The sequence below is a fragment of the Phaethon aethereus genome, assembly GCF_964289735.1.
Source record: "Phaethon aethereus genome assembly, chromosome: Z".
NCBI lineage: Eukaryota > Metazoa > Chordata > Aves > Phaethontiformes > Phaethontidae > Phaethon > Phaethon aethereus.
In genome coordinates, this window is record NC_138577.1 from 56,603,208 (window position 1) to 56,628,642 (window position 25,435).

Sequence of the window (25,435 nt, forward strand, 5' to 3'; positions counted from 1 at the left end):
TTTTCACCATTATAAAAGTAAATATGGAAAGAAGCTTTAAAAAAAAAGAGAGTTGAATTGTATGGTTCAGTTTAATTCAGAGGGGTCTCTAAATCAGCATTCAAAGCCTATGATTTTATTTCCTTGTTCTGGGCTGTTCTTGGTCTTGGAATCTTTAGGCAGGAAGGAAGAAAATTGTTGTCCTGCGGGTATCGCATTCTTTTGTGCCTTGGAGCGCTGAGATAAGAGACAGTAAGTCTAAATCTGAGCTTAGTGAGACCCATGAGACTTGGCTGGAGTGCATGGGGTAAGAAGGCAGCAGTGGGGAATGCCATGGGGCGGCTGCAGGGTTACGTGGGGTCACAGAGTACAGCCTCTGCCATTCCCGGTCTTGTCGCCTTTTCTGTTCTGCCTGATACAGATTCTCCCTTTCAACTTTCTTTTTCCCTCCCTAGTTAATGCCCAGCCACAACATCTCTGCTGTGTACTGCCACTGCTGCTGCACAAAGGGAGCTCCTAGGCTTTGCTGAAGGAAGATGGCTTTCTGGACACAGCTGGGATTGCTGCTATGGAAGAACTTCACCTACAGAAGACGACAGACTGTAAGTTTTAGCCAAATGTTTTTTTGAGGTCTAAGTTGTAGCCTTGTAGCTTACTGTTCAAGCGAAATGGGGAAACGTCCTGTATCTTAGTGTTTTACCTCTGGTGGTTCCTGGCAGAGCCACAGGTCTGTGTTTAGAAAGACCTAATTCAAACTGAAGAGAGTGGTGGACAGAAACCAGAGGACTTGAAGGTGCTCAAGACTTCTGTCCTGAGTCCCAGTGTGAGAGTGTGCCGGAGTACCGAAACGCTCATGCACCCTCTCTGCCTGGTGTGACACGACTGCTGTGTGCAGAAAGGAGCATGTAAAATGAAAACCTGTGCTGTGACCTGCTCTGCTCTGCAGATAGGGCGTTGCCAGACTACAGGGATGCGTGCCTGAGTCGAAAAGCTTTTGAATGCTGCAAGCAGCAACAACAGCAACAAAATTCTACCATTTCCGAAGAGGCAATAGCAGGCATCTTCCACCTCTTTAATCGGGGTGAGAAGCCCAAGCCTGTTCTGTAACTTTACCACAGGAGGTATAGTTTAAGTGATTGGCATGAGACATGTTCTTACATTGGCGTGGAGACAATTCCAGGCAACGGATGTTTTCCTACCAAGGTGCGTTCTGATTAGTTGAAGTGCTAGCCTCACTGTCTGTCAGCAGTGTGGGAGCGTACCTGTTCAGATAGACAATATGCAAGAAGAGTTTGTCCTTGTGGTGACAAGGACACAGGAGCATGAATCCAGTATGGTGTGCTTAAAATTCTTCTGCCTTTACATTAATGAGACCTCACAGGATCCTGTAACTCCTATAGACAGCTAAAACCCGGAGAAAACATGCTATTTCCCCTCTAGGGATATAGGGGATAAGTGTGTTGGACAAGGGCATGTCCTGTGCAATAGGCCTGTGCAGAGGATCTGTCCTGTTAGATCTGACCTTGAGGAGGTATGAGTAGGGAATGTGAAGGGAACATGAGTTACTGAGGTGGTGAGTGGAAAGTGGTCTCTGATAAGCTTTCTGAACGCTGCAAATGTCATGGTCCTTGCCAGCTGGTTCGCGCTGGGTTGTTTTAGAAACTCAGAGTCACAAGGAAGGGGAGGCTATCATATTCACCACTGGAGATGGAGGCAGTCTCTGAAGTCTTTGCTCAGGTGTCTGCAGCTTGTTTTCATTGGACTTGTGTCCAGTGAATTCAGAGCTGGAATTAATCATTCTTAAAACCAGACAAAGGGGGCTTGTGGCATTTTTGCCTTTTCTTGTACACATCTGTGGTTACACAGCTGCCACTGATGGCAAGAATTTCTATGTGATTTACATGTATTTGACCTTACCCCAGGAGCCTTGATCTCCCAGGACAGGACTGCCCAGCTGAGAGGGTGTGGTCTTTGTCAGCCTCAATGAGTGAGGCTGTCTGCTCTCTGGACATGAGGGCCAGCATCCTGACCTTGTGAACAGCCTCGTCATTTAGAAGAATGTTGCAATGGAGCTGGGAAAGGTAGTCTCAAAACTGGCTACAGCTCTTAAAAAGATAGGCTGTTCTCAGCTACTGTTCATGTAACCTAGGCTCTTCGAGCTGAAAACAGTTTCTTCCTGCCTTGCCACTAGAGAGCTTACTCTTGGCCTCTCCCAAATAGCCTTTAGGAAGTAGAGGAACTCTAGGACAATGATGGATCCTCTGGAGCAATGCTTAAACTAGTTAAACCAGGAGGAGATTTCTGAGGAGTTGTTTTACATTGAGGATGATGGCTTTTTTGTCAGGGTCTTCTGAAAATAATGTATCAGGTTTGAAGGTTACTTGAAGAGGTCTGAGTCTAGCATGCATGTCCAGTCAAGGTAGCTGTGGGCTAGCTTACTGGGCAGCAGAGGTGCATTGGGATCCTTTGGCGGTGCCACAAAGGCATGGTAGGCTAAGTGTGTGTCAGTGAAAAAGACCTTCCTGCTTGTAGCTTTGTTGTGACCTTGGATATGCTTGGCTATTTCTTGATACCTTCTGGCATCTTCTGTATCTGTTTCCCATCAAGTAGCCCAAAGGGCATGGAACTGCTCCTAGTCTCTGTTCCACACTGATATTATTAGTCAGTTCACAGTGAAGGCCTGAGGCATCACTTGGTTTTGTGGTGTTTTTCTCATTAACAGTTCCCATTGGGGCTTTACCTGAATATGTCAGGAGGAAATACCACTTAACAGAAAATGGCAGAAAAATAGCAGAACATCTCTCTTCACCACGCTGTTATCATGGTTGCAGTCATTCATCTGTTTGCTTTAGTTTTAGGAGACCACTGTCCTTGAGGGTGTGCTGGTGATGGCTCTCTCCCATTTGTACTTACTGAAGATGTAGCCCAGAGATAGGTTGATCCTTACCCTTCTTCCCCCAGGAAGTGTGGGCTAGCCTTTGCTTCCCACTGAACCCTCTCCTTGGCTGCTGTGAGTTGGGGCTGCATTGCGAAAGCTGGGTTCAAAGCTCAGCCTGACGTGTGCAATTCAAGTGTTACTTTGTACTGGATGGCTTCCAACAGCACCAGGGTGGGGGGAAGGCGTTTACATGGGGAGAGGAGGAAAGAACAATCATGTTCAGGGGTCACTGGGTAAAAACATTTTTATCTCCCTGCTCTCTTTGAAATGAGGAGATACCTCAAACTCTCATGGAGAGACTGGTCAGCTGCTGGTAGCTCCCTGCGTTGAAACTGGACCGTAAAGGTGGGGAGGGTGGTTGACAGTGAGATGGGGTGATTGTTTAGTTCTTGCTCAACAGATTTCCTGTTGACACAGCTTAGATATCAATATTTAATGGTATCCTGCATCATCAGCCAACTGGTATAAATTGGGCATGCTTCAGGGACTAGCCTCAGTAAAATTAGGAGCAGTTTGTTCTTGGCCAAGTGCTGCCTCTGAATTCACCTGTTGTGTGCAAACGGGATGTTCCTCCTCCAACTCCAGATGGAGCGGGGGTGGCAGAGGGGTTGGAGGTTTGAAGATTCATTTCACTATTTACCAGGCTGGTCTAAAAGTTGCAGCACAAAAGTGCTTGAGGAGACTTGAATCTTCAGTATCTACTTAGTATGAACCTGAGTGAGATGAGTCCTCTTTAGAATCTCCGTGTTCTCCTCAAAGACCACAGTAGATGAAAAGTGCTGTCACAGGAAGGTTCAGGAAGTAGTAGGGGAAGGAACCTACTGACCTTCAAGAAGAAAAGGAAGAGAATTTAGGTTTTGTTGCACAGCATAAAAAGCTGGACGGGGAGTCCAAACTGTCTATTGAAATGCTACTGACCATTGAGCTTGGCCCTGTACAGCAGTTGCCAGCTGTCGCATGCTAAGAAGCGTTTCAGTCTTCAGCTGTAAAGATGCAGCTTGGTCAGTCCAAGCTGCATCCCTCCTTTCTCTGTCCTCCCCGAGCCTGTCAATCTGAAGTTAAACATACTGTGTGTGCAGAGGCATACAGCGCTGTGCATGCAGCCCATGTGTGGTTACCTTCGTGATTGTGTAATTAACCATAATCAGGCATGCAAAAGGAGATCAATGTGCACAGGTGGCCACGCTACCCCTTCAACAACAGGGCCATTCAGGCACTACTGTCCACCCCAGTGTGGTGTGGCTGGGGCTGGTGTTTCTCCAAGCAAGCCAGGGCTTGATCTCAAATGCAGCATTTTCTTGCTGGTTCTGTAGCAGTCGCAGGGCTGCGAGAGGCTGTCTGGCCACTTAGGTCATGCTGAGAAGCCTCCACAAGCCCAGCTGACACTGCTGTTCCCCAAACAGTGTAGTGGCAGTCGCTGGGGGTGCATGCTCCTTGCCTCCAGCCATGGTTGCAGAGGGCTGTGATGTGTGCCAGAGCATGGCCATCGATGTTGGCGGAGGGGATGGCTTGTCCTGGTTTCAGAGCCACCTTTCTGACAAGAGGAGGGAAAGCCCTGCTATGCCATCCTGGCAGCAGCTGTGAGGGGATCCTGAGAAGGGAAGGAGTAGACAAGTGGTCAGTGTCTCAGCTCTGAGCATCTCTGACCTCTGGGAGCCAGACCACTGTTTAATGCAGAAGGAAGCAGGCTGTCAGTGTTAATGGCTCTGTGTGTGTGCTGCCGCTACGTTGTTTATTGTAAAAAGGAGACCAAAGATACCGAGGCATCTTCCTGGCACCTTCATTAGCATGGTCTCAGTGGAGTTTCTTATCCAGTAGTTATACAGTATGTGCATGACAATAACGGGTGGGGAAACAATGTACCAAACTCATCCTGCAAAGCCTGGGACTGTTACCATGAGTGCCTGGGAGAGTCTGATGCTCAATTTTTATGTCTCTTGGGTAGGGTTGTCATTTGGTTGGATGCCAGCCTTTAAGGTTGTCTGTGAAGAGCCATGTTAGCTGGTTTCCTCTGCTGGATCAAGTGGCATTTCTTTTAATGCACTGTGTGAGATTATTTTGAGGTACAGTAGTCACCTAGAAGTCTCACCTCAAAGTTTGCATGGAGTGCCTTGTGCTGAGTGTCAAGAGCCTAATTTTAGCTGTTAAGGGTGGAACATGGGAAAACACATTTGTGTGGGGGGATTCTCTGTCCCACTGGGGTGCAGGTCTTCTCCGATCTGGCTTGTAATAAGAATGATGTAGACATCTTATTAGAAAAGACAGGGTTTTCCAGGAAAGAAGGGGAGAAGACTTCTCTTTAATTGACTGAGGAAACACTCTGGTTTCCCTCTCCCAAAGGAGGAAAAACGTACCAAGTAGCAGTGCAAAAAGCCTTCAGTTTTTCCTTGTTTCACAGCTTACCTAGAATGCTTGTTTAGGCAGCCTTTCTGTAGTGGGAAGGGAGGGGTGTGGCTGGTGAAGCTCAAGGCTGGGAAACCTCAGCTTGTGTCACCAGAGCTCTAGGATGAAGTGTGGCTTTGTCCACATGTGGGACACAACATGTCACAGAGAATTTTTCTCTGCTTCAATTCCCTGTCTTAATGCTCTGCATTTAATAGCAGGCCTTTCTTACATTCTTGTCTAGTCCCTCTAAATAATTGAGATATTTGTAGGTACCCTGGAGCAGCGGGTGCCTACCTTTGGGAACAAATGTACATTAGAACAAAACAATAAGTAGGTATGAGCATAATCTTAGTAGCTCTGCTTTCCCGGTAACAATATACTTGTGCAGCATTGAAATTGAAAGATTTGGCATAGCTATGCACTGGCACAGTTTCCGTGCCTGATGTGTTAAGGGTAGAATCTCAATGGTTTACTGTGAGAATGGGATGCAAATACTTCCCACTACCTCTAAAATATAAGGCCAAAAATTCAGCTCATTGCTGGGAAGGTTCATTGGGAGGTTTCTTTTGGTCAGGGGACAAAAAGAACTATAAAAAGATGCCAGAATAGCCCTTAAGCACATCCAGTTTAGTCCAATAACTGGCACATATCAATGAGAAAAGCCTGTAATTCTTTGCAGCTGCAGGAACAAACTTCTTGGTCCTGGAATGCATCAGGAAAGTGAAGTGAGGCAGTGCTTGCAAAATTGTCCTGGCTTACAAATGGATTGTCCTGGAACCTCTGTTCTGTCCTGTATTTTGAATACGATGTCTTAATACTTTGTCTTTATTGTTTCCAGTTCCAGCTGCTCATCGAAGTTGCCTGGCCTCTGTTTATCTTCTTCATCCTGATCTCTGTAAGACTTTCATATCCGCCCTACGAGCAGCATGAATGTAAGTACCAAACCCAGCAGCTGCACCCAGAATGGTGGTTGTTTCATGGTTAGAAGGTAATAATGCAGCTGGCAGGGGCAGAGGTTACATAGTCAGGGAACAAATCTTCAGGGGAGTTCCAGTGTCTCCTTTCCGTCCACCTTGGGGACTGCAGTGTCTTCTGACATGTTAAAGTTGCTCCAGAACTGTACATTGCTGCTGTTTTTCTTGTTGTTTCTGAATTCTTTTTTTTTGCATTCGTAATACATTAGCTGAGAATTGGCTGTAGGACTGTGACAAGTCTGCAAAACCCACATAGAACCCTAGTCTTATTTCTCATTGTTGATCTGTATGTGACTTAGCGTAAAAAGAAAGCAGTCTTCAGATCTGTAAGAAAGCAATCTCATTTGCAGGCAGTAATGTGGGTTAATGTATTGCATTAAAGAGCACAAGAGCAATTCCATTCCTTCTAACCATTAGACTGTCAGTCCTGTATTCAGTAGATTGACCGTCATACATTTTTGGGGAAAGACTATTCTACTTTTCTCTCTACATCCTAAATGGGCAAAATTCTGCTTTTCTTTCAAAGGAAGCTTATTCTAGCTCTGCAAATGACAGTCTTCAGGCCTCTGTGGTGGTTGCCATTTGATTTAGGAAGCATGACTTGTTTATTAGCAACATGTTCCATCTTACTGTGATTGACAGCCTCATACTGCAATTAGCTGACTGTAGAAGAGCTCTTTGTTTACCTTTCCCTTGCCTGATTAGTGCAAAGTAAGGTTTAAGGGTCAGCACAACCTGATTCTGGAGGGCACTCTGAAGTGTTTCATTCTTAAAATCGGTAAAGAACTGGCTCTTATAGCACTTACCTGTGGTTCTTTGCAGTAGCTGGGTTATTTTATGCTGCTTGCTAGGCTTGCACGCTAGCAAGGATCCTTCCAAAGCTGAAGTGTTGATGTTTGCTGTTTCCCATTACACTTTGGATGCTGCTGGTCCCATGTACTGCCTAACTCTCTACAGTGCTTGGCAGGGTAATTGAAGCTTCCCTAAAATTAAACCTCGTACTTTGCTGCATGATACTTGAATTGTCGTCTCTGACTGAATGTTACAGTGGCATTAGGAGAGATACCTGTAACACAGACATGAAGCTATGAGCAGTCTACTCAGCTGGTACAAATAACCAGCAGGCTCAATGGTTCATTTGTCTCAGCTGTGGCAGTGCTGTCTATAAACTCAAACCTGGCAAGAGTTGCCTTTTCATAGAGCTGTTCAGATGTGGCTTGTTAGTCATTAGCCTCCTTGTAAATCCTTTTCTCTGGCAACCTGGTGTCACAAGCAGAGTTTGGAGCCTTTCACCCTTTTTTCTAACGATTTATGTTGACTGTTTTGTCTGCCTTCTCCTTATGTTGTCATCAGGAATTGTAGAGTGTAGGTCATCTGGTAACTTTGTAATTCACTTTTTATGGCTAACTCCTTTCCATTTTTCTAAAAGCTTCTGAGAGCAGGTAACTAAATCGCTTCATTTAAGTCTGGATTGGTTTCATGAATATTCACTTGTATGCTGACAGATATGGATGTGTTACATAGTGGAACATTTTTTGCTGAACTGTGAACAAAGACAGAATGAAAGAAGCTTCGAGTTCATGGTGAACTCTGTGGCAACTCTGTGGATGCCTTAAGGGAAGCAGGATTGTTATCTGTAGTGGCAGTGCTGTATGCTGTTATGAAATCACTTGCAGGTAATGCCTGATGATAGTAGTAAGAGTCGCATGCAGCTGCTTCGTAGCCTCCAGATAGCCTCAGTATTTCAATGGTAAAGTCTTTTTTAACAAACCGATAAGACTTTTTTTCAGTTCTCTCTTCCTGCTTGAGGAGAAGAACAACCAAGGATTGGGCTGTTTTTGTGGCCAGACATTCCAGTCAGAATTTTTTTATTTCTAACAGCTTGGCCTAGTGTGAGGAACCTCCTTCTGAAAACATGAGGGGAAATTCTGCTAGCTCTTAAGTGATAGTTGCATGGCTTTCACCAGACCAGCCAGAGAGGACATCTTAGATTGCTATTGAGGAAGATTGCTGACTTGTATCTTGTAAAGCTTGACTTTTCTTTCCTGTTCCTGTGACCCTTTAAGGTACTCAAAATGATTTCATTTGGGGGGAAAAAAGAATCTGACAAAAAGGCTTCAACATCTACTGAAAAGCTAGATGTTTGCAGCAGTGTCACTGAAAGTGGTATGCTGTTACGCTGTTTTCTGTGTAACTGACTCGTAGATTTCTGCTTTACTCTTTGAGAAACTGCTGTTAACATGCATCACTGTATGTAAAGAGTTACCATGAATTCTTGTGTGCCTTTCCTCCTTTCAAATTGTGGTGTGCCTTTCCTCCTTTCATATTGTTTTTAATAGTTTCTTTGAGTTCTTAGCCATGTAAAACAAAAGGCATGAAGGAGAGAGAAGGTGACCTTCTGGGAAATTTTAAGAAAAGTATTTGAAAGTTGTAGCATTTTTCCTTTTCCCCCCTACCCCCCAAGCCCCTCAGCCAAGAAGAACAAAAAAGCAAAATGAAACAAAAGCCAGAGAGCTAGAGTAAATAGCTTTTCTATTTTGAACAGAGAACTGGGAACAAAAAGTCCCCTGGGTACTGGAAACAATGAACCTTTGGTTCCTTCACCTTTCTCCTGGACAGAGTCCTTGGCTTTCTCCAGGGAGGGCTGATAAGCTCCCTGTATTCCTTCAGCCATCTACATCAACCAGCCTTGCTGTAATTAAGCAGCTTTGACCTCTCTTCCTTCCGGGGCTCTGGTACCTCCATTGTGGCTATGGAGGTAGGGAGCCAGCCTGCTGTGTGATTGTAGGCATGATGCGAGGATGAGGTGGGCACCAGCGGGAAGAACGTGCATCTCATGGTCAAAGCCTTGAGTAGCTGCTTTGACTAGCTATGGGAGGTACTGAGGAAGGGGCATAACCTTACTGCGTGCTCCCGTCCCTGGTGTGGGAGTGAGGAGGTGAGTTTGTTTGTAGAAAGCAGTCTGATGGCTTGTGTAGGGTGCAGGATTATACAAGGGAAGCCTTTCTTTCCCCACCACTGGAGGGTACGGGATTCACAAGCCCCTGACTGGTGCAGTGGTGGTGATATAACATGAGGAGTTTGTTGCTGCTTTAACTCTTCACCAGAATGCAGAACATTAATGGGATGAAAACTCTGAGCTGTGACTTAAGTGGGTCTTTAGTAGCAGGAGTTAGACTTCAGAAAAAAGATGTCAAATATGGCAGACAGGTGCCTAAATGTTTTAAGAACTGTAAAGTTTTCAGACTGTCTGGAAATCAAGCCAATATGAGGCATACTTATCTCAGGTAAACCAGTGTAGACACCCACCCCACAATTGCTGACCCTTTGCTTGGTGTTTACAGTGTGTGTAAACTGAGGTGAGCGGATTTCGAAAACCAAAAGCACTGAAGGAAAATATGACGGGTCTTCAGAACCCAGACCCTTTCCGGGGCTGTCCATGTGGTTTCAAGATGAATCCTTGTGTGTGTTAAGCTTGCAAATCCAGAGAGGCATGGCTGGTTAGAAAGCATGTGTGTGCATGTGCTTACCACTGCCAGGCTTTGGAGTTGCCTGCTGTTGGGCATTCCTCAGCAAGAAGTACTATATCCCTATCAGTATGGCCAAAAACAGTGCTGCAAAGATGAAAGTAGCAAAGAGCTTTTCCTATAGGCTTAACAAGGTGTAGTTTTTAAGTGGAGCAGGCCAGAGCTGTGTGGGAAACTTAACGTGAGCTCAGCCCTTCTTAGTGTTGGCTGTTCTTCTCTCTTACAAGCAATTTCGGGCAGTAACCAGCACAGGATTAGCATTGCCCTTCAAATGCAATGCTGTCTAGTAGTGCCTTGTATCCTGTGTTTCTGTCTCCTAAGTCTTGTGTTTCTGTTCTAGGTCACTTCCCAAACAAAGCTATGCCTTCAGCAGGAACCTTGCCATGGATACAGGGGATCATCTGCAATGCCAATAACCCTTGTTTCCGTTACCCAACTCCTGGGGAATCCCCAGGTATTGTTGGAAACTTCAATGCCTCCATGTGAGTCTGCCTGCTTTTTCCTCATCTCTGTTCTTGGGGGAACATGGGGAAAAGGGATATTTGGAAGTTGCCAGCTAGTTGTGTAACCCTACACTATTGACGGTTTTGCTGTTCCTGCTGCCACTGAAGTACCAAGCTCTCCAGCTGCCAAACTCAGAGGGGCAAGCAGAGAGCTGGTAGGTATGCAATATTTCCGAGTCCAAGCAGTTGAAGGTTTTGGTGAATGAAAAGCTCCCTCTGGGTGAGGGCAGAGTCCGTTCTCTTATCAGTTGCTCAGAATTCAGCCCAAAAAAACGCAAAGCATAAGCTCTTTCTTCAGAGATACTTGTTTTCCTGGTTAATGAACCTTTGAGATGGACAGTGTAGATTGAGAGGCAGTTGAAGAGTAGATCTCGGGAATACTCCCTGACACTTGTTGTTTATTACTAGCTAATGTGTTGCTGAAAGGTCAATTTATGGCCAGCTTCCTTATACCCTGACCTGCTTGCTACATTCTTACTGTCAGGCCAGTTAGGCTTAATGCAGAGTTGTGTCTGCAACCTGGAGAAGCATTTGAAGGGAGAAGGATGTACTTAAATTATTGTGCTTCTTAGAGGAAGCAGTTTACAGGCAGCAGGAGGCCCCCTCCATCCCAGTCTTAAGTAAATGCTTTCAAATGTGTGGAGGTTCCCAGTGTAGCTTTATTTGACCTTGCATTAGCGGCTATCTTTTACTAGACTCCTTGGATTGTCCCAGGGTGGTCACTGAAGAAAGGGCTTGTTGTACTGGAGAGAGCAGTGGCATAACTGAGAGGGACTGAGGTTTAGAATTGGGATGTAAAACTGTGTTTGTGGATGCTGGCTCACAGAGCTGATGACTGTTGGTTGGTTTTGTGTTTTCCTGTCACCAGTGTTTCCCGCCTGTTCTCAGATGCCAAGAGGTTACTCTTGTACAGCCAACAGGACACGAGCATAAAGGATGTCCAGAAGGTCCTGGGAAAACTGCGCAAATTGGGAAACTCCTCTGGCTCAGGTAACAGAAAGAACCACCTACATTGGACATATCTGGACTGGTTAATTCCCCATGTGTGTAAATTTATTAAATGTACCATAATGGCAACATGCGTGGTTATAACTTACAGCTCATCAAACCTTTTCCAATCCTGCAGAAGTACCTTAAGCCTCTCCTGTGTCAGAGCTTTGTGAGCTCTTTAGCTGCCTTGGTGAATGAGAAAAGGGATGGTCTGTAATGCCAAGAATAGCAGATGTTTTGGATGTGAAATGACAATCCTCTGCTCACTGAAGTCAGTTAAAATGCTGACTTTCTCAAAGTAGTCCAAGCAGTGTGTCTTTATGGAAAACACTAGTTATTTTGCTATTTTGTCAGTGAAGCAGTGAATGCAATATAGCTACAAGTTAGTGCTCTATCCCCCCAAGCTCCAGAGGGAAGTGTGCTGGAAGAATGCAGATGAGGAAGAGCTGATGTTGGCCTCCAGTTTACAAACTCAAAGCTCATTATTATCTGACAATGAAGTCTCCGTTTCTTTTTGAGTGCTTTGGGTTTTTTGTTGTTTCTGTATGACTCTTTGGTGTAGGATACTTCATTCTCTGCTGTTGTCTGGAAAGATTTTGAATGGCAGGATCCAAAAGAAAATGTTTTCTCTTGAGAGCTCACACGGCCCCATTTGCAGTGAAAAATGAGAATCTTTCCATTTTTAGCTTGTGCAGGAAGGTCTGGTGTGCCTTGCAGTCCCATGCAGATGAATAAGTGACTAGTGTGAGATAGCACGGGAAGCTTGCAGTAGAGCTGGGACATGAAACAACTCTGCCCAGTCTCAGGAAATGTGGCAGGTCTCTTGTTATTGACGGATCTCTCTGACATGGATTAGAGTTTTTTAGGGCACTCTGAAAGATTATTTCTGTTGGCTGCTGTGTTAGTGTTGCATGTGTCTATTGGAAGTGATGGAAAGTAATGATTTAGAAAGAAATACAGCAGGGAACACAGCCATCGGGTGTCTTCACCTACAGCCTCCATCCAGGCACATGGAGCTCCTTTAATGTAGGTGGTATTTTAGTGTTTTGTGAAAGTTGTCCTTGGTTTTACAGTTGTGGTTCTTCCTAGCTCTGTTTGTCTGATTGTGGCTCCGACAGGCTCCAGGAAGAAAAATACGTGACCTGGTGTGATGTGAATAGCTTCATGTCTGATGTGTCCTGAGCGCACTTCTAAAGCATAGATGGTGTTTTTACATCCTTTCCTGTGTTGCTCAGTACACTGCAGGTCACTTTGAAATAATCTATATTTAGTGATGGGTTGGCAGATATGTGGTTACCGTGTGTACAGACATGAGCTGTGCAAGGGATTTGTCTTGGATATATAACGCTCCTCTCTCCCCTTTAGGGCTGTGCAGAATCCTGATGTGATCAGATCTGCAGGTGATACTGTGGTCTGCTGACTCTGAGCATTAGTTGATACTTTTACTTACGTATAAGGGACACCCTCCACATCTGTACTGCCAGGCTCCCCTCTTTTTACTCTGAGAACTGGTAAGTGGCATCGTCATGCTTGTACCTAAATCTGCAACACTTTTAAGGGGGAGAGGATGCAGAGTGAATCTTTTGTGCAGAGATGGACACATAATGAATGCAGCCAAAATGAGCTAAGATGACTGTTTCCCAAGGAGAGGTTTAGTACTGTTTTTCATGGACCTCTTCAAACCCTTGGTTTCACTTGGTGATGTTGTGGGAACAACCTCTCTCTGTCAGAATGACAGATGTTGTTGTTACTGGATTGTACACTTCATGCCTGCAGTAGTATCTGCAAGTTAACTCTTCCAAAGAGAGTAGATACTGGTGTTGTCTATTGAAACATGCAGTGCCCATCAGACGTGGACATTTACAAGCAAATTGTCAAAACCATAAGCTGAAGCTCTCATTGCTGGGAAGGTTTGAGGGGGAGGAGTGATTCCAAGAAGCATTTCGCATGAGTATTGTACAAGTTGAAAGTCAGAAGGCTCGTGTTTCTCTATTCTATAAAGACTAGTGGACTGACTGCAAAAATGAGCCTCAGACCAGTCATCAAAGATCATATTTCTATAATACCTTTCAAATGTGTAATTAAAAAATCAAGCCTCTGTGTCATTAGAATGACAGACTGCCCATTGTTGGTCAGGCTTGTAGGGAACAAAGCCTATTTGTCCTTCTCATGACACGCTCACTTACAAAGCCTCCAACCTGGGGGTCCCTGCTGCCCACTCCTTGGCTGCCTGATTCATTCTCTGACAGCGTGCATAAAAGAGCATCCTCTAGTCTTACAAGTATTTCTGTATTTATGCTTAGCAGTGCTTAGAATCCCGGGCGAGGAGGGGAACCACAGGTCAAACCTTCAGCTGCTGTTGACAATGAGGTGTGAGAGATGCTTAAATCCTTTCCTCTCTAGGGCTCTTCCTCCAGTGATTCTGGGAGCCTAAGAAAGACAGTAGGAGTGGATGTCAGATGTAAGCATGCCTCCAAGCCTGAAAGCACTGCCTTTATACATGTGTTTCCCCAATTAGCAGGATGGTTAATTACCTGATGAGCTAATAATGGAAAATATTTGTAATACCTCCTCTATTCTAGCTCTGGCTTGGACCTGAAGCCATGTGAATCAGTGGCATAGACATGATCTTAGAATTATAGAATAGTTTGGGTTGGAAGGGACCTTTAAAGGTTATCTAGTCCAACCCCCCTGCAGTAAGCAGGGACATCTTCAACTTGCAGCTCATGTTTCCCTAGTGGTTGGGACTGTATGCTCACTACTGTGTGATATGGGCTCTGCTGGAGCCTGTAGTTCCCTCATCCCCTCTCATGCTGGTGTGATGTTCTGCTTCCACACACGCTTCCCACTGCTGCCTGATGGCTTTGAAACAGGCTTCAGGAGGTGATCCTCCATTACTAGCATACAAATTGGAGCTGTGGTATAGACGTTGTTCTAATGCTAGTCATGCAGAGCATGCATGTCTGATTTTGGCTTCAGATGTTTGCATCTGTTTAGAGAGCATTTGCCAAAAGCCCTTTCACTTCAACCTGCTTTAAAACAACCCTCACAAACCAATGTTCAAGGTGTGACTCTTAGTGTTGTCTCATCTGAAATGAGGCATGTGCTGAACCCTGGGGAAGGGAGACTTGCTTAAGATGGCAGGATGCTTACACGGGTGCCTGCAAGTCAGTGTCTTGGTTAAAGACAAGGTAGGACACTAAGGTTTTGTTTACACTTGAGCTGTGTGCTCATGCCAACAGACTTTGCATCTCAGTCACTTCTTGATGAGATGGGAGGTAATCCTTCATAACAGGGGTGTTTGTCCAGGAGTTCGAGGGGTGGCTCCTGTTCTCTGCTGCTCGTGAGTTCCAGAACAGCTCTCTGGTGGAGAGAGGGAAAGGTGTTCTCAGTAAGGAACAGCCCACCCTTGTTTCGTGCAGCACCTTTTCTGGCCAGGATGAAGTACTAATTTGTGGCGTGAGGGAGTTCAGCACAGGCAACTGTCACACTGTATGGGAGCTGCTGTTCTATGGCCACTTTCAGCAAGCCCTGAGCAGTGAAATCTACGTGCAGGCACACACATACCTTAACATAATCAATTTTGCAGGCAGATGCCAGGTGCCCTCTCCTTCCCAGCACTTGTTACATCTCTGTCCAGTGATGTCAGCAAAGGTCTTCAACACTCATGATAAGGCAGGGTGCAAATCAGAACAGAGTCAAAGACCTTGGTGACAGCACTTCCAAGAGCATGACATGGCTGCTGGGATTGCCGCCTGCAGTTGGTTTGGCTCACTGCTTGCAGGCACTGGATTTGCCACTGTCCTCAGTGACATTTTAGCAGAGGATAAAGTGTTTGCAAGAAATAAGCCAGGGGAGGGGAACCTCAATCCATCTCACTCCTACCAGTTTGATACCAGTGCCAGCAATAGATGCCCAGAGCCTGGAGAAGGATCACAGGTTAAGAGGAAAGCCCACAGGAGAGGAGGAGGGGGTGTTGCCCTCTATGTCAATGAGGAGCTGAAGTGCATGGAGCTCCACTTGAGGATGGATGAGGAGCCTACTGAGAGCTTAAGGGTCAGAATTAAAGGGAGGGCAGGGGCAGGTGACATAGTGGGGGTCTGCTACAGGTCACACAACCAGGAAGACTTGAGAGGATGAGGCCCCCTGTAGACAGATAGGAGCAGCCTCATGTTCACAAGCCCTGGCCCTCATGGGGGACTACAGCCACCCTGATACCTGTTAGAGGGACAGCACAGCAGGGCATAAGCAAAACAGGAGGTTCCTGGAATGCATTGATGATAACTTCCTTCTCCAGGCAAGAAGAGCCAATGAGGAGACCTTGCTCTCACCAGTGAGGAGGGGCTGCTGGAGAAAGTGAAGTTTAAGGGCAGCCTTGGCAGCAGTGACCATGAAGTGGTGGAGTTCAAGACCTTAGGGCAGTGAGGATGATGCTCAGCAAGCTCACTAGCCTAGTCTTCAAGAGAGCAGACTTTGACCTCTTCAAGGATTTGCTTGGTAGAGTACCATGGGACAAAGGCCTGGGGGGAAGAGGGGCCCAAGAAAGCTGGTTAATATTTCAGGATCACCTCCTTGAAACTCAGCAGTGATGCATCCCAACAAAGAGGAAGTCAGGCAAAAACACTGTGAGGCCTGTGTGGATGAACAAGGAGCTTCTGGGCAAACTCAGACACAAAAAGGAAACCTGCAGAGGGTGGAAGCAAGGACAGGTAGCTGGGGAGGAACACAGAGAAATTGTCTGAGCAGCCAGGGATCAGATTAGGAAAGCTAAAGCCCTGATAGAATTAAATCTGGCCAGGGATGTCAAAGGCAACAAGAAAAGCTTCTTATAGGTACACTGATAACAAAAGGAAGACTAGAGAAAATGTGGGCCCTCTCTGGACGGAAATAGGAGACATCATTGCCTGGGGTATGGAGAAGGCTGAGGTACTCAATGAGTTTTTTGCGTCAGTCTTAATTGGCAAGTGCTCAAGCCACACCGCCCAAGTTGCAGAAGGTGAAGGCAGGGACTGGGAAAATGAAGAACTGCCTACTGTAGGAGAAGATCAAGTTCAAGACCATCTAAGGAACCTGAAGGTGCACAAGTCCATGGGACCTGATGAGATGCATCTGTGGGTCCCGAGGGAACTAGTGGATGAAGTTGCTAAGCCACTGTTCATCATATTTGAAAAGTCATGGCAGTCTGGTGATGTTCCCACTGACTGGAAAAGGGGAAACATAACCCCCATTTTTGAAAAGGGAAAAAAGGAACACCTGGAGAACTACAGGCCAGTCAGTCTCACCTCTGTGCCTAGCAAAATCATGGAGTGGGTCCTCCTGAAAAGTTAGCAAGACACATGGAAAATAGAGGTAGCTGTTGACAGCCAACATGGCTTTGCTAAGGGCAAATCGTGCCTGACAAATTTGGTGGCCTTCTGTGATGGAGTCACAGTGTTGGTGGATGAGGGAAGACTGATGTCATCTACCTGGACTTGGTCAAAGCATTTGACACTGTCCTACGTAACATCCTTGTCTCTGAAATGGAGAGGCATGGATTTGACGGGTAGACTACTTGGTGGGTAAGAAGTTGGCTGGATGGTCACACTCAAAAGAGTTGCAGTCTATGGCTCGATGTCCGAGTAGAAACCAGTGCTGAGTGATGTTCTTCAGGGGTTGGTATTGGGACTGGTACTGTTTAATTTCTTTGGTGACATGGACGGTGGGACTGAGTGCACCTGTTTGCCAGTGACACCAACTTGTGTGGTGTGGTTGACACGCTGGAAAGAAGGGATGCCAGAGGGACCTTGACAGACTTGAGAGGTGGGCCTGTGTGAACCTCATGAAGTTCAACAAGGCCATGTGCAAGGTCCTGTACATGGGTTGGGGCAATCCAAGCACAGATATGCTTTGGGTGGAGAATGGATTGAGAGCTTGCCTAAGGAGAAGGATTTGGGGGTGTTGATGAGAAGCTCAACACGACCCAGCAATGTGTGCTCACAGCACAGAAAGCGAATGGTGTCTTGGGCTGCATCAAAAGAATTGTGGCCAGCAGGTCGAGAGGGGTGATTCTTCCTCTTTACCCACTCCAGTGAGACCCCTCCTGGAGTACTGCGTCTAGCTATGGGGCCCCCTAACATAAGTAGGACATGGACCTATTGGAGCAAGTCCAGAGGGGGGCTCTGAAGATGATTGGGGATTGGAGCACCTCTCCTGTGAAGACAGGCTAAGGGAGTTGGTGGTGTTCAGTCTGGGGAAGAGAAGGCTTCAGGGAGACCTTGTAGCAGCCTTCCAGTACCCAAAGCGGGCCTGCAAGAAAGCTGGAGAGGGACTTTTTACAAGGGCATATAGTGCTAGGACAAGGGCTAGCAGCTTTAAACTGAAAAAGGGTAAATTTAGATTAGATATAAGGAAGAAATTCTTTACTTTGAGGGTGGTGAGGCACTGGAAGAGATTGCCCAGAGAAGTTGTGGATGCCCCCTGCCTGGAAGTGTTCAAGACCAGGCTGGATGGGGCTTTGAGCAACCTGCTGTAGTGGAAGGTGTCCCTGCCTATGGCAGGGGTGTTGGAACTACCTGACCGTCAAGGTCCCTTCCATCCTAAACTATTCCATCATTCCTTCTGTTTTGAAAGGCGGAGATACAGGTTGCTATTGGCTCTGAGACACACTTGCTTCATTTCTTCCTTCTCTACACAGGGCTCTCCAAATACTTTGTTCTGCAGTGCCATGGGGTAATAAATCAACAGGTAAAAATAAAGCCACCTTCTTTGGCTGTTTGTAGCAGTTGCACGTATAAGCCAGTCTAGCTGGTGTTTACTTCATTGCTTTTAGTTTTCAGTGATCCCAAAGGGTGTGTTTCTATTTTTCTTGAAAGCAACCCAACTAAACAAAAATGGAGCAATGAAATAGTCAGAGGGAAACAAACATAGCCTAAGAAATTGCATCAGATCTCAGGCTATTATTCCGCATGTACCTTGCCTTTCCCAGTTCTTTTCTGGATTAGTATTGCTCATGATGTGGGAGAAACATCAGCTGGGTGGCATCCTCTGCTGATGTTGCACCCTGCAGCACAGACAGATGTTGGGACTGAAGGAGTTTGCAGCCTGTCTGGTCAGTGCTACTAGTGCTACTTTTTTTTTAAACAGATAAAGGATGGTGGAAGGCTTGAGCTGAAGAGCAGCCTTGGGAGAGGCTTTCTGGTAGCATGTTTCCTGCTGTATGATTATCAGGGTGCTCAGGGAAACAGGATGTTTTACATTATCTGCTAGATGACATTAAGGTGATAATTAACTCCCTCCTCAGTGACCCCATGCCTTCAAGCTAAACATTCAAATTCATTTTTATACCTGCCTACCTCTCCCTAATTAATCTGGTTTCCTCCCTGACTTCTCTTGGGAAGGATCCTAGCAAAAACCAGCCAGGCTAGAATGAGGACTAACAAACCATATGTCCAGGTGGCCTTCACACCTGGAAACACCCGCAGACACCAACTCTGGCATGGTGGCATTCCTGCCATTGCATGGTTGCACGTAAATATACAACTGGGTTCTCTGATACTGCATTCTGTAGTGACGTGCAGGTCCTTGTCTTTCCTTCAGGACGGGGAAAATGTTGCCAAAAACTCTACTCTGTGGTATCAGTAGAGGGTAGGAAGGCTGCTTTACCTTTACCTTTGTGTTTTCAGTATGGGTTACTTTGCCTTAGGCCTCCACAGGGCATTCCTGGCTGCTGCTGCCTCCCAGCCCAAAGCATCCAGCCAGGAAGGAGAGTCCAGGACTGCATGGGAGCTAGGGTGATTTCTGTGTTGGTCAGATGCATTCTGTTGGGATGGAGCAAGTGGAACATGCTGTCAGTACTGGGTACTTGGGTTGCACAAAGGGTTTTGTAGTGTGCCACGTTGATCGGGCAGTTAGGAGGTTCAGGTACACATGGCACTTTTCCCATATTTGTCTAATTACTTTTTTCCAAATCACTGGGTCTCTGAGCAGGCACAGACCTGAGTGTCCTTAGATTTTTGGGGTTTTTTTTTTTTTTTGGTAAGTGAATCATAGAATATGACCACTGATGTGGTCACTCCATCATAGAAGGGCCCTAGGTTGGTCAGGCAGGACTTGCCCTTGGTGAAGCCGTGCTGGCTGTCTCTAGTCACCTCCCTGGCCTCTATGTGCCTTAGCATAGCTTCTAGGAGGATCTGCTCCATGATCTTCCCAGGCAGAGGGGTGAGGCTGACAGGTCAACAGTTCCCAGCATCTTACTTTGTACTCTTTTTAAAAATGGGTGCAATGTTTCCCTTTCTCCAGACTCCAGGGACTTCAGCTGACTGCCAGGACTTTTCAAATATCATGGAGAGTGGCTTAGCAACTACCTCAGCCAGTTCCCTCAGGACTCTGGGATGCATCTCATCAGGTCCCATAGACTTCTGTATGTTCAGCTTCCTCAGGTGATCTTGAACTTGATCTTCTCCTACAATGGGAGGGACTTTGGTCCTCCAGTCCCCTTCTTGCAGTCCAGCCACTCACGAAATGTGGGAAGAGACACTGCCAGTGAAGACTGAAGCAGAGAATAATAAAGTGAATGGTAGTTTTGCAGGCAGCTGCAGATCTTCTGGAAAAAACTTTCCAAAACATTCTGGGAAGGGCACTTCAAATAGCCTACTACAGGCAGTGGACAAAGTCTCTGTGTGAATCTAATGCATCTGTTATTTTTCCTGTCCTAAACTGAAACATGGAGGGTGACAGTCAAGAGAGAGGCAAAGGTAGAGTTCCTATGGCAGTGTGAGTCCCAAGTTGTGTGTTGGGCAGTTAGCTATGCAGCTTTTACCAGTGGGGTGGCATGATATTTGCTTAATTTGCACAGTTACCACTTTCAATAGAGTCTGCTTCTGCTTTGCTTAATATTTTGAAGCCAAAGATCAGATTAAAGTAACAAAATTATGCTGGTAATATGTAGGCACAAAGGTCTGCTGCAGCATTAAATCTGTTACCAGGAAAATCATACTACTTTCCCATGGGGCTGTCCATGAACTTTCAGAGGTTTCTTTGTCTGCAACGGCATTGTTATTACATGACTTGCTTAGACGTTGAGATGGGTAAACAGATACAGCATAATGTGCATTTGCTGTCTTCTGATTCCACAGAACTTGACTCTGGTGTCTGGTTTTGGTCTGAACTTCCCTTCTGCTGAGATACTTTTGAAGTGAGAGGTTTAGAATTATGCCAGCCTGGTTTCTAGGTGTGTATGGATACGTGAGGGAAAGACTGAAATCCCTTTGAAAGGGGAATTGAAATAAACCCACACAGTGTTCTGTTAAGTCTGGCCTTGCTGTAGTAGCTGTGTTATGCTAGGTGACAGGAGCTTGAGAAAAACCTTTCTGAGACTCCTAACACAGAAAACTGTATGAACACTGTTAAAAACACATGAGGAGAATCAAGCTCGTCAGCATTGGTCTGTACTGGTGAAGAGCTGCACTGTCGGTTTGGTTACTTACGACCAGCTAACCTGACGGTGCCAGCTAATGGTTTGACTGCATGCAGGGAAGCCAGCAGTGCCCATATCTACAATTAGCAACACAGCTATTCCAACAGATACCAAATCACTATACCTTAAAGGCACCGTCTTTATCTTGCTGTTAACTTGTCTAGATAAAGACACAATGATAAAGAAAACCAGAATTGCTTACTATGCTTGTCACAGTATAAGTAATACTGGCATGTGCTGCAGAAGCAGGACAGTATTAAAAAGTTCTGGGTTCTTTCTTTAGTCTCCTAACACTCTTCAGCCTGATCTGTTAATACTTACTTTTATTTTGAACCCGTGAATACAATGGAGAGTGTTAAGTGAACAATTACACCTTTCACACTCTCCTATTATCTCACTCTTCTTGTATGCAACCTTATCAGTACAGCTTGCTAATACCAACCGAAAACTTATGCTCAGTGTTAACTTCATTTGCATGTATTTTCTATCTATTCTACTCTGACACAATTTCTGGGTTTGTTCTCTGTGACTTCTAATCTCTGAATCTCAGTACATTCCCTGATTTGTGGAAGATTGCACTTGGTTTATTTAAGCTACAGTCTGAGGCTGGTTGAGAGAGCAGGACAGAGACTTTTCACATTGAACTTGGTGTTAGTAGTCCCCTAGGAAACTTGTACCACTGTTATCTGGTGAAAAGTTAAGCTTTCTCAGGGGATTTCTGTGGGGCTGAGCTCTCATGAGAGTGGCTATTATGAAATTGCCATGGTTGGAAAAAGCACTGTCCGCTTCTGTGTCCGACTTGGTTACTGAGGCCAGAGTGTGTAATTTTGATCTGACTTTCCATATCTCTCAAGTTAATATTCAGCTTTTGGAGCCTTCTCTAGTAATAGTACGTTTCATCTTCAGTGTGCATTAGGAACACTTATTACCTAACTCTTAACAGTATTCCTGTGAGCTAAATAAATAAACAGCTGCCAGGGAACTGTAGCCCTTATTCTGAAACACAGTAGGATGTGGCAGTTGTCAATGTAGTCAGGATGCAATAAAAGTGATGGCTTTGAGATATTGTTGACGTTGACTCAAAGTTCATTTTTACCCAGGCAAGAGGATAGAGCACTGCTTGACTGAATTTTTTTTGAAAATCCATAGGAGTTCAATTTTTGTAGGTAGCCTTTTTCATGGGAAATTGATGCTGTTGTATTTAAATATTTTTTTGCTCATAAAATAAGTGAGTGTTAATGCCAGGTTCCTGCCTAAAATTAAACAACATATTCTACCTCCTGTTGCTAAATTTTTTTGCAGCTTCAACAAACTGCAATTTTCTTCACTTCCAACCCTAGGGTGTTTTTTAGTGTTGTTCTGTTTTATCAAGTAGTGGTCGTGTCTTGTCTGAGATGTATTTTTAGTTCAGGTTACAGGTTTTATGCTTGTATCATACTTTTCATATGTTTTGTTTTCAAAATTCTGGAAGAATCCTTTGGAATTAAATGCAAAAGCTGCAGAATTAAACAAAAAAATGTATTAACTGAGTGTTCATAATTAATGGAGTTTCTTAAAACTACATACTGCTTATGAGATCTTCAGTTGATGAAAAATTGGTGTAGCCCATCTGTTAGCTGAAGGTCTTGCCCTAGGTTTTTTTTATGCTGACCTGGCAGCACTAAGCTATATGTGGAGGAGAGTCAGGCTGATCTGTGACACACATCCTCTGTAACCAGCCGAAGTTTCCTTCCCCTTCCAATTCAGTTTTAGTTTTAAGGATGGTGCAATGAAAGACCCTTTCAAGGGATTTTAAAGACACTTCCCGAAGTTTTTTTTATTTTTCCCTCCCTGAACCTTTCTGTTCTTCTAAGTGTACCTTTTTTAGGGACTGATAGTACCTGAGTTCATTCTTAGATGCATTTTCGATTGGCAGTAGCAGAAGGTTTGCATGACTACGGACCGCCAGAAATTAATAAGCATAAACTATTATATCTCAGGAGGTCCTTCCTTTGTAGTTCTCCATCTATTTTAGCAAGTACAGCTGAAACATAACTGGACCATATCTGAGGCTGGCTGAGCATACATATATGCCAGATGGGGATTTGCTGATGGGGCAAAGACAGCTTGCTGCAAAGATAGCAGTATCTCAAGTCTGAGTGTTCTGAATTGTGCCAACCAGCTGCTTAGGAAAGCAGCAGCTGTTGCCTGCCCAACAAAATGCTACTTCAGAACAGTAATGCTTTGGCACTTAAGATACGGACATGAAAGTGTTTTGTTCCAAAAACTTCCCGCATAGCAAAGGCACCGCTGTGTGATGACATGGTCAGCATCCATTAGAGATCCCTGCTCACTTATATTACTCTGTTCTGTTCACATACTTGTCCACTCCCAGCAGGAGGGGAAACGTGTGCTGTAAAGCCAGAGAACAGAAATCAGAACAATGGAATAGCACTTTTAACACCAGAAGTGTCTTCACCTACCTGGTCCCTTTCCTTCCTTTTTCATGTTATCTCTTGCTGCTACCTGAAGCAAGTGCAAAGAAAATTTTACCAGTGCATCCATGTAAATAATGCACAAGACCTCTCCAGCAGCATACACTCAATTTTCTTCATGTTAACTGCATGACTTTGAGACGCTGGTACACAGGAGCAGGCTCCTAAAGCAACTAGAGGCACTACTCTTTTCTGTCTCTCCTAGTAATGTTCTTGTCTTCCATGTAAAACACAATGGGCACTGGTATTGATGCAAGTACTCGAAGGTGTATTTTCAGTCAGCAAGTTGTGTCAGTACTGAAGGAAAGGAATGGTTAGTATATGGACAGCCCAGAGGAATACCAACTGGAAGGATGAGCTCCTCAGACTACCAAGGCAGGGTCTGTTCAGAGCATCCCAAAGTGAACAGCAGTATATTGTTTCACTTAGGCTACAAGAGATGTGATCTGTAGCCAAGACTTTATGGGAATTTGAGCAATCCATATCTGCTAAGCATCTGCGTTTGAGTCTTTCCCAAAGACTGAGAAAATTCTTTACCTGTTTTGAAGTGCTGTTGCCCCAACAGTCTGATTTATACTAGTGAAGGGGCTGAATGATTGCAAAGGTTGATCTAAACTAGGCAGAGAAAACATCATCTCTTGTTTTAGTGCTGAAGCTTGATTTATTTTTTTCTTCCCTTCCTTTGGACTTGAATCGCAAAAGCAAAACTAAACTACCACTATCCATAAGAATAACTTTCCAATGACCAACTGAACGGAAACATAGGGAACAATCATGGGAGGTTGAGATAATTTAGCTGTAGGTGTGTTTCCAGCATAAGTAGACAGTGTTTCTGCTTAAACTAGTTGGACTATAATGATGGGCTTATCCTTGTTAATCTTTAGCATTTTTTTGCTACCTCTTCGATTGGTTTGACCTTTTGTTCTGGAGGTGGCTTCTGCTGTTGTGTGCTAGATGAGGGGCATTGGGACTTGGCACTAAATCCAGCAGTAAGAGGCCTTCCTGAACATAGGGGAAACAAGAGCCACTATGATCTGCTGACTGCAGGCTTGATACCGTGTCTGGTGCGAATCAGGTTCCCTGAATCTGTGACAAGGGAGAGGAAGGGAGCTGTCGCAGGGTGAGGCTTCACACTCAAGGGAGGGGTGGCTTTTTCTCTTCTCAGCAGCCTTTCTATGCAAGGCTAAACCAACGTAAGTTCAGGACAGTCGGGGTGCTTTGATCCTGGGCAGCTCTGCCTGCCATTTTGCTTCAGATTCATCATTACCCATGCCATTTTCATGGGGGAAGCCTTTCAAACTGGATAGCTGGTGCTGTGATAGGTTTCAAGTAGCATGATACTGCGGGGTGGTTCTGCCTGCTTGTTTTGGGGCTTCAGAATGATTCTGATATAAGTGTCTTCTCTTTGCATTTGAACCAGCACTCTCCCAGATGCTTGCTCACGTAGCCAGTTCATGAAAAACCTTCTGCTGTTAGTAATAGTCATTTGATCAAAATGTGCAGTCCTGCTTTTTCCTGTGACTTAAATTTCCACTGAATTTAAGGTCACTTGGTCAAATACTGGAATTCTGGACAGAGTCCTCCTTGGTCACAGCTCATACTTTCAACTTCTGCTTAGCTCTGTGCTTTTTAATAGCATAATCTCATTCCGTGTATGCTCACACCAGTGTTTGCTGTTAGAATAGTGGTATGTGTCTAGATGTGACCATGGTGTTCAGTTGCCAGTCCATCTATTGATTTTTTTTTAAAATGTTTTTTACTGTGTCTGAGATGATGTTTTGAAACATCTAAAATCTGCGTATTATCTAGGGCATAATGTTCCTAGTGCAGTCAAAATCCAATCTTAACAGCAAATGCTAACTTTCTGCCTCTTTAGAAGCACTTCTCTTTCTCTGAGCTGGATTTGACCTTTAGAGCCCTTCTCCATAGCTTGTAGTAGCCCTAAATGTGTTCTGTATACCACTCCTGAAAAAAATTTTATTATAGTAATGAAGTATTGTATCTGGTCAGATCCGAGGTCTGTCATCTCTGTGGCTGACAAGCCAATCCAAAGGCTGAGAAACTTGCACTTTGTCCTTATTTTGTGAAAATTAGCAGGAGAATTTTCAACCAGTTACACCTGCCGTGGGTTTGGAGCTCTGCTTGGGATTTGCTTCTTAAAGGAATACAATGAAGATACTTAGGATGTTTCCTTTAAGCCTGCTTCATTTT

General features: G+C 45.0%; 1 protein-coding gene across 1 annotated transcript in view; it reads left to right on the forward strand.

Annotated features, from left to right (window-relative positions):
* Positions 1-515: 515 nt before the first annotated feature.
* The window catches only part of ABCA1 (ATP binding cassette subfamily A member 1), a gene marked incomplete at both ends in the record, with an annotated part of 77,801 nt that continues 52,881 nt past the window's right edge, over positions 516-25,435 (forward strand). The window contains 4 exons of the mRNA XM_082013801.1: positions 516-581; positions 6,141-6,234; positions 10,144-10,285; positions 11,175-11,296. Of these exons, the coding sequence (XP_081869927.1) occupies positions 516-581; positions 6,141-6,234; positions 10,144-10,285; positions 11,175-11,296 (424 nt within the window). The remainder of the gene's footprint in view (positions 582-6,140; positions 6,235-10,143; positions 10,286-11,174; positions 11,297-25,435) is intronic.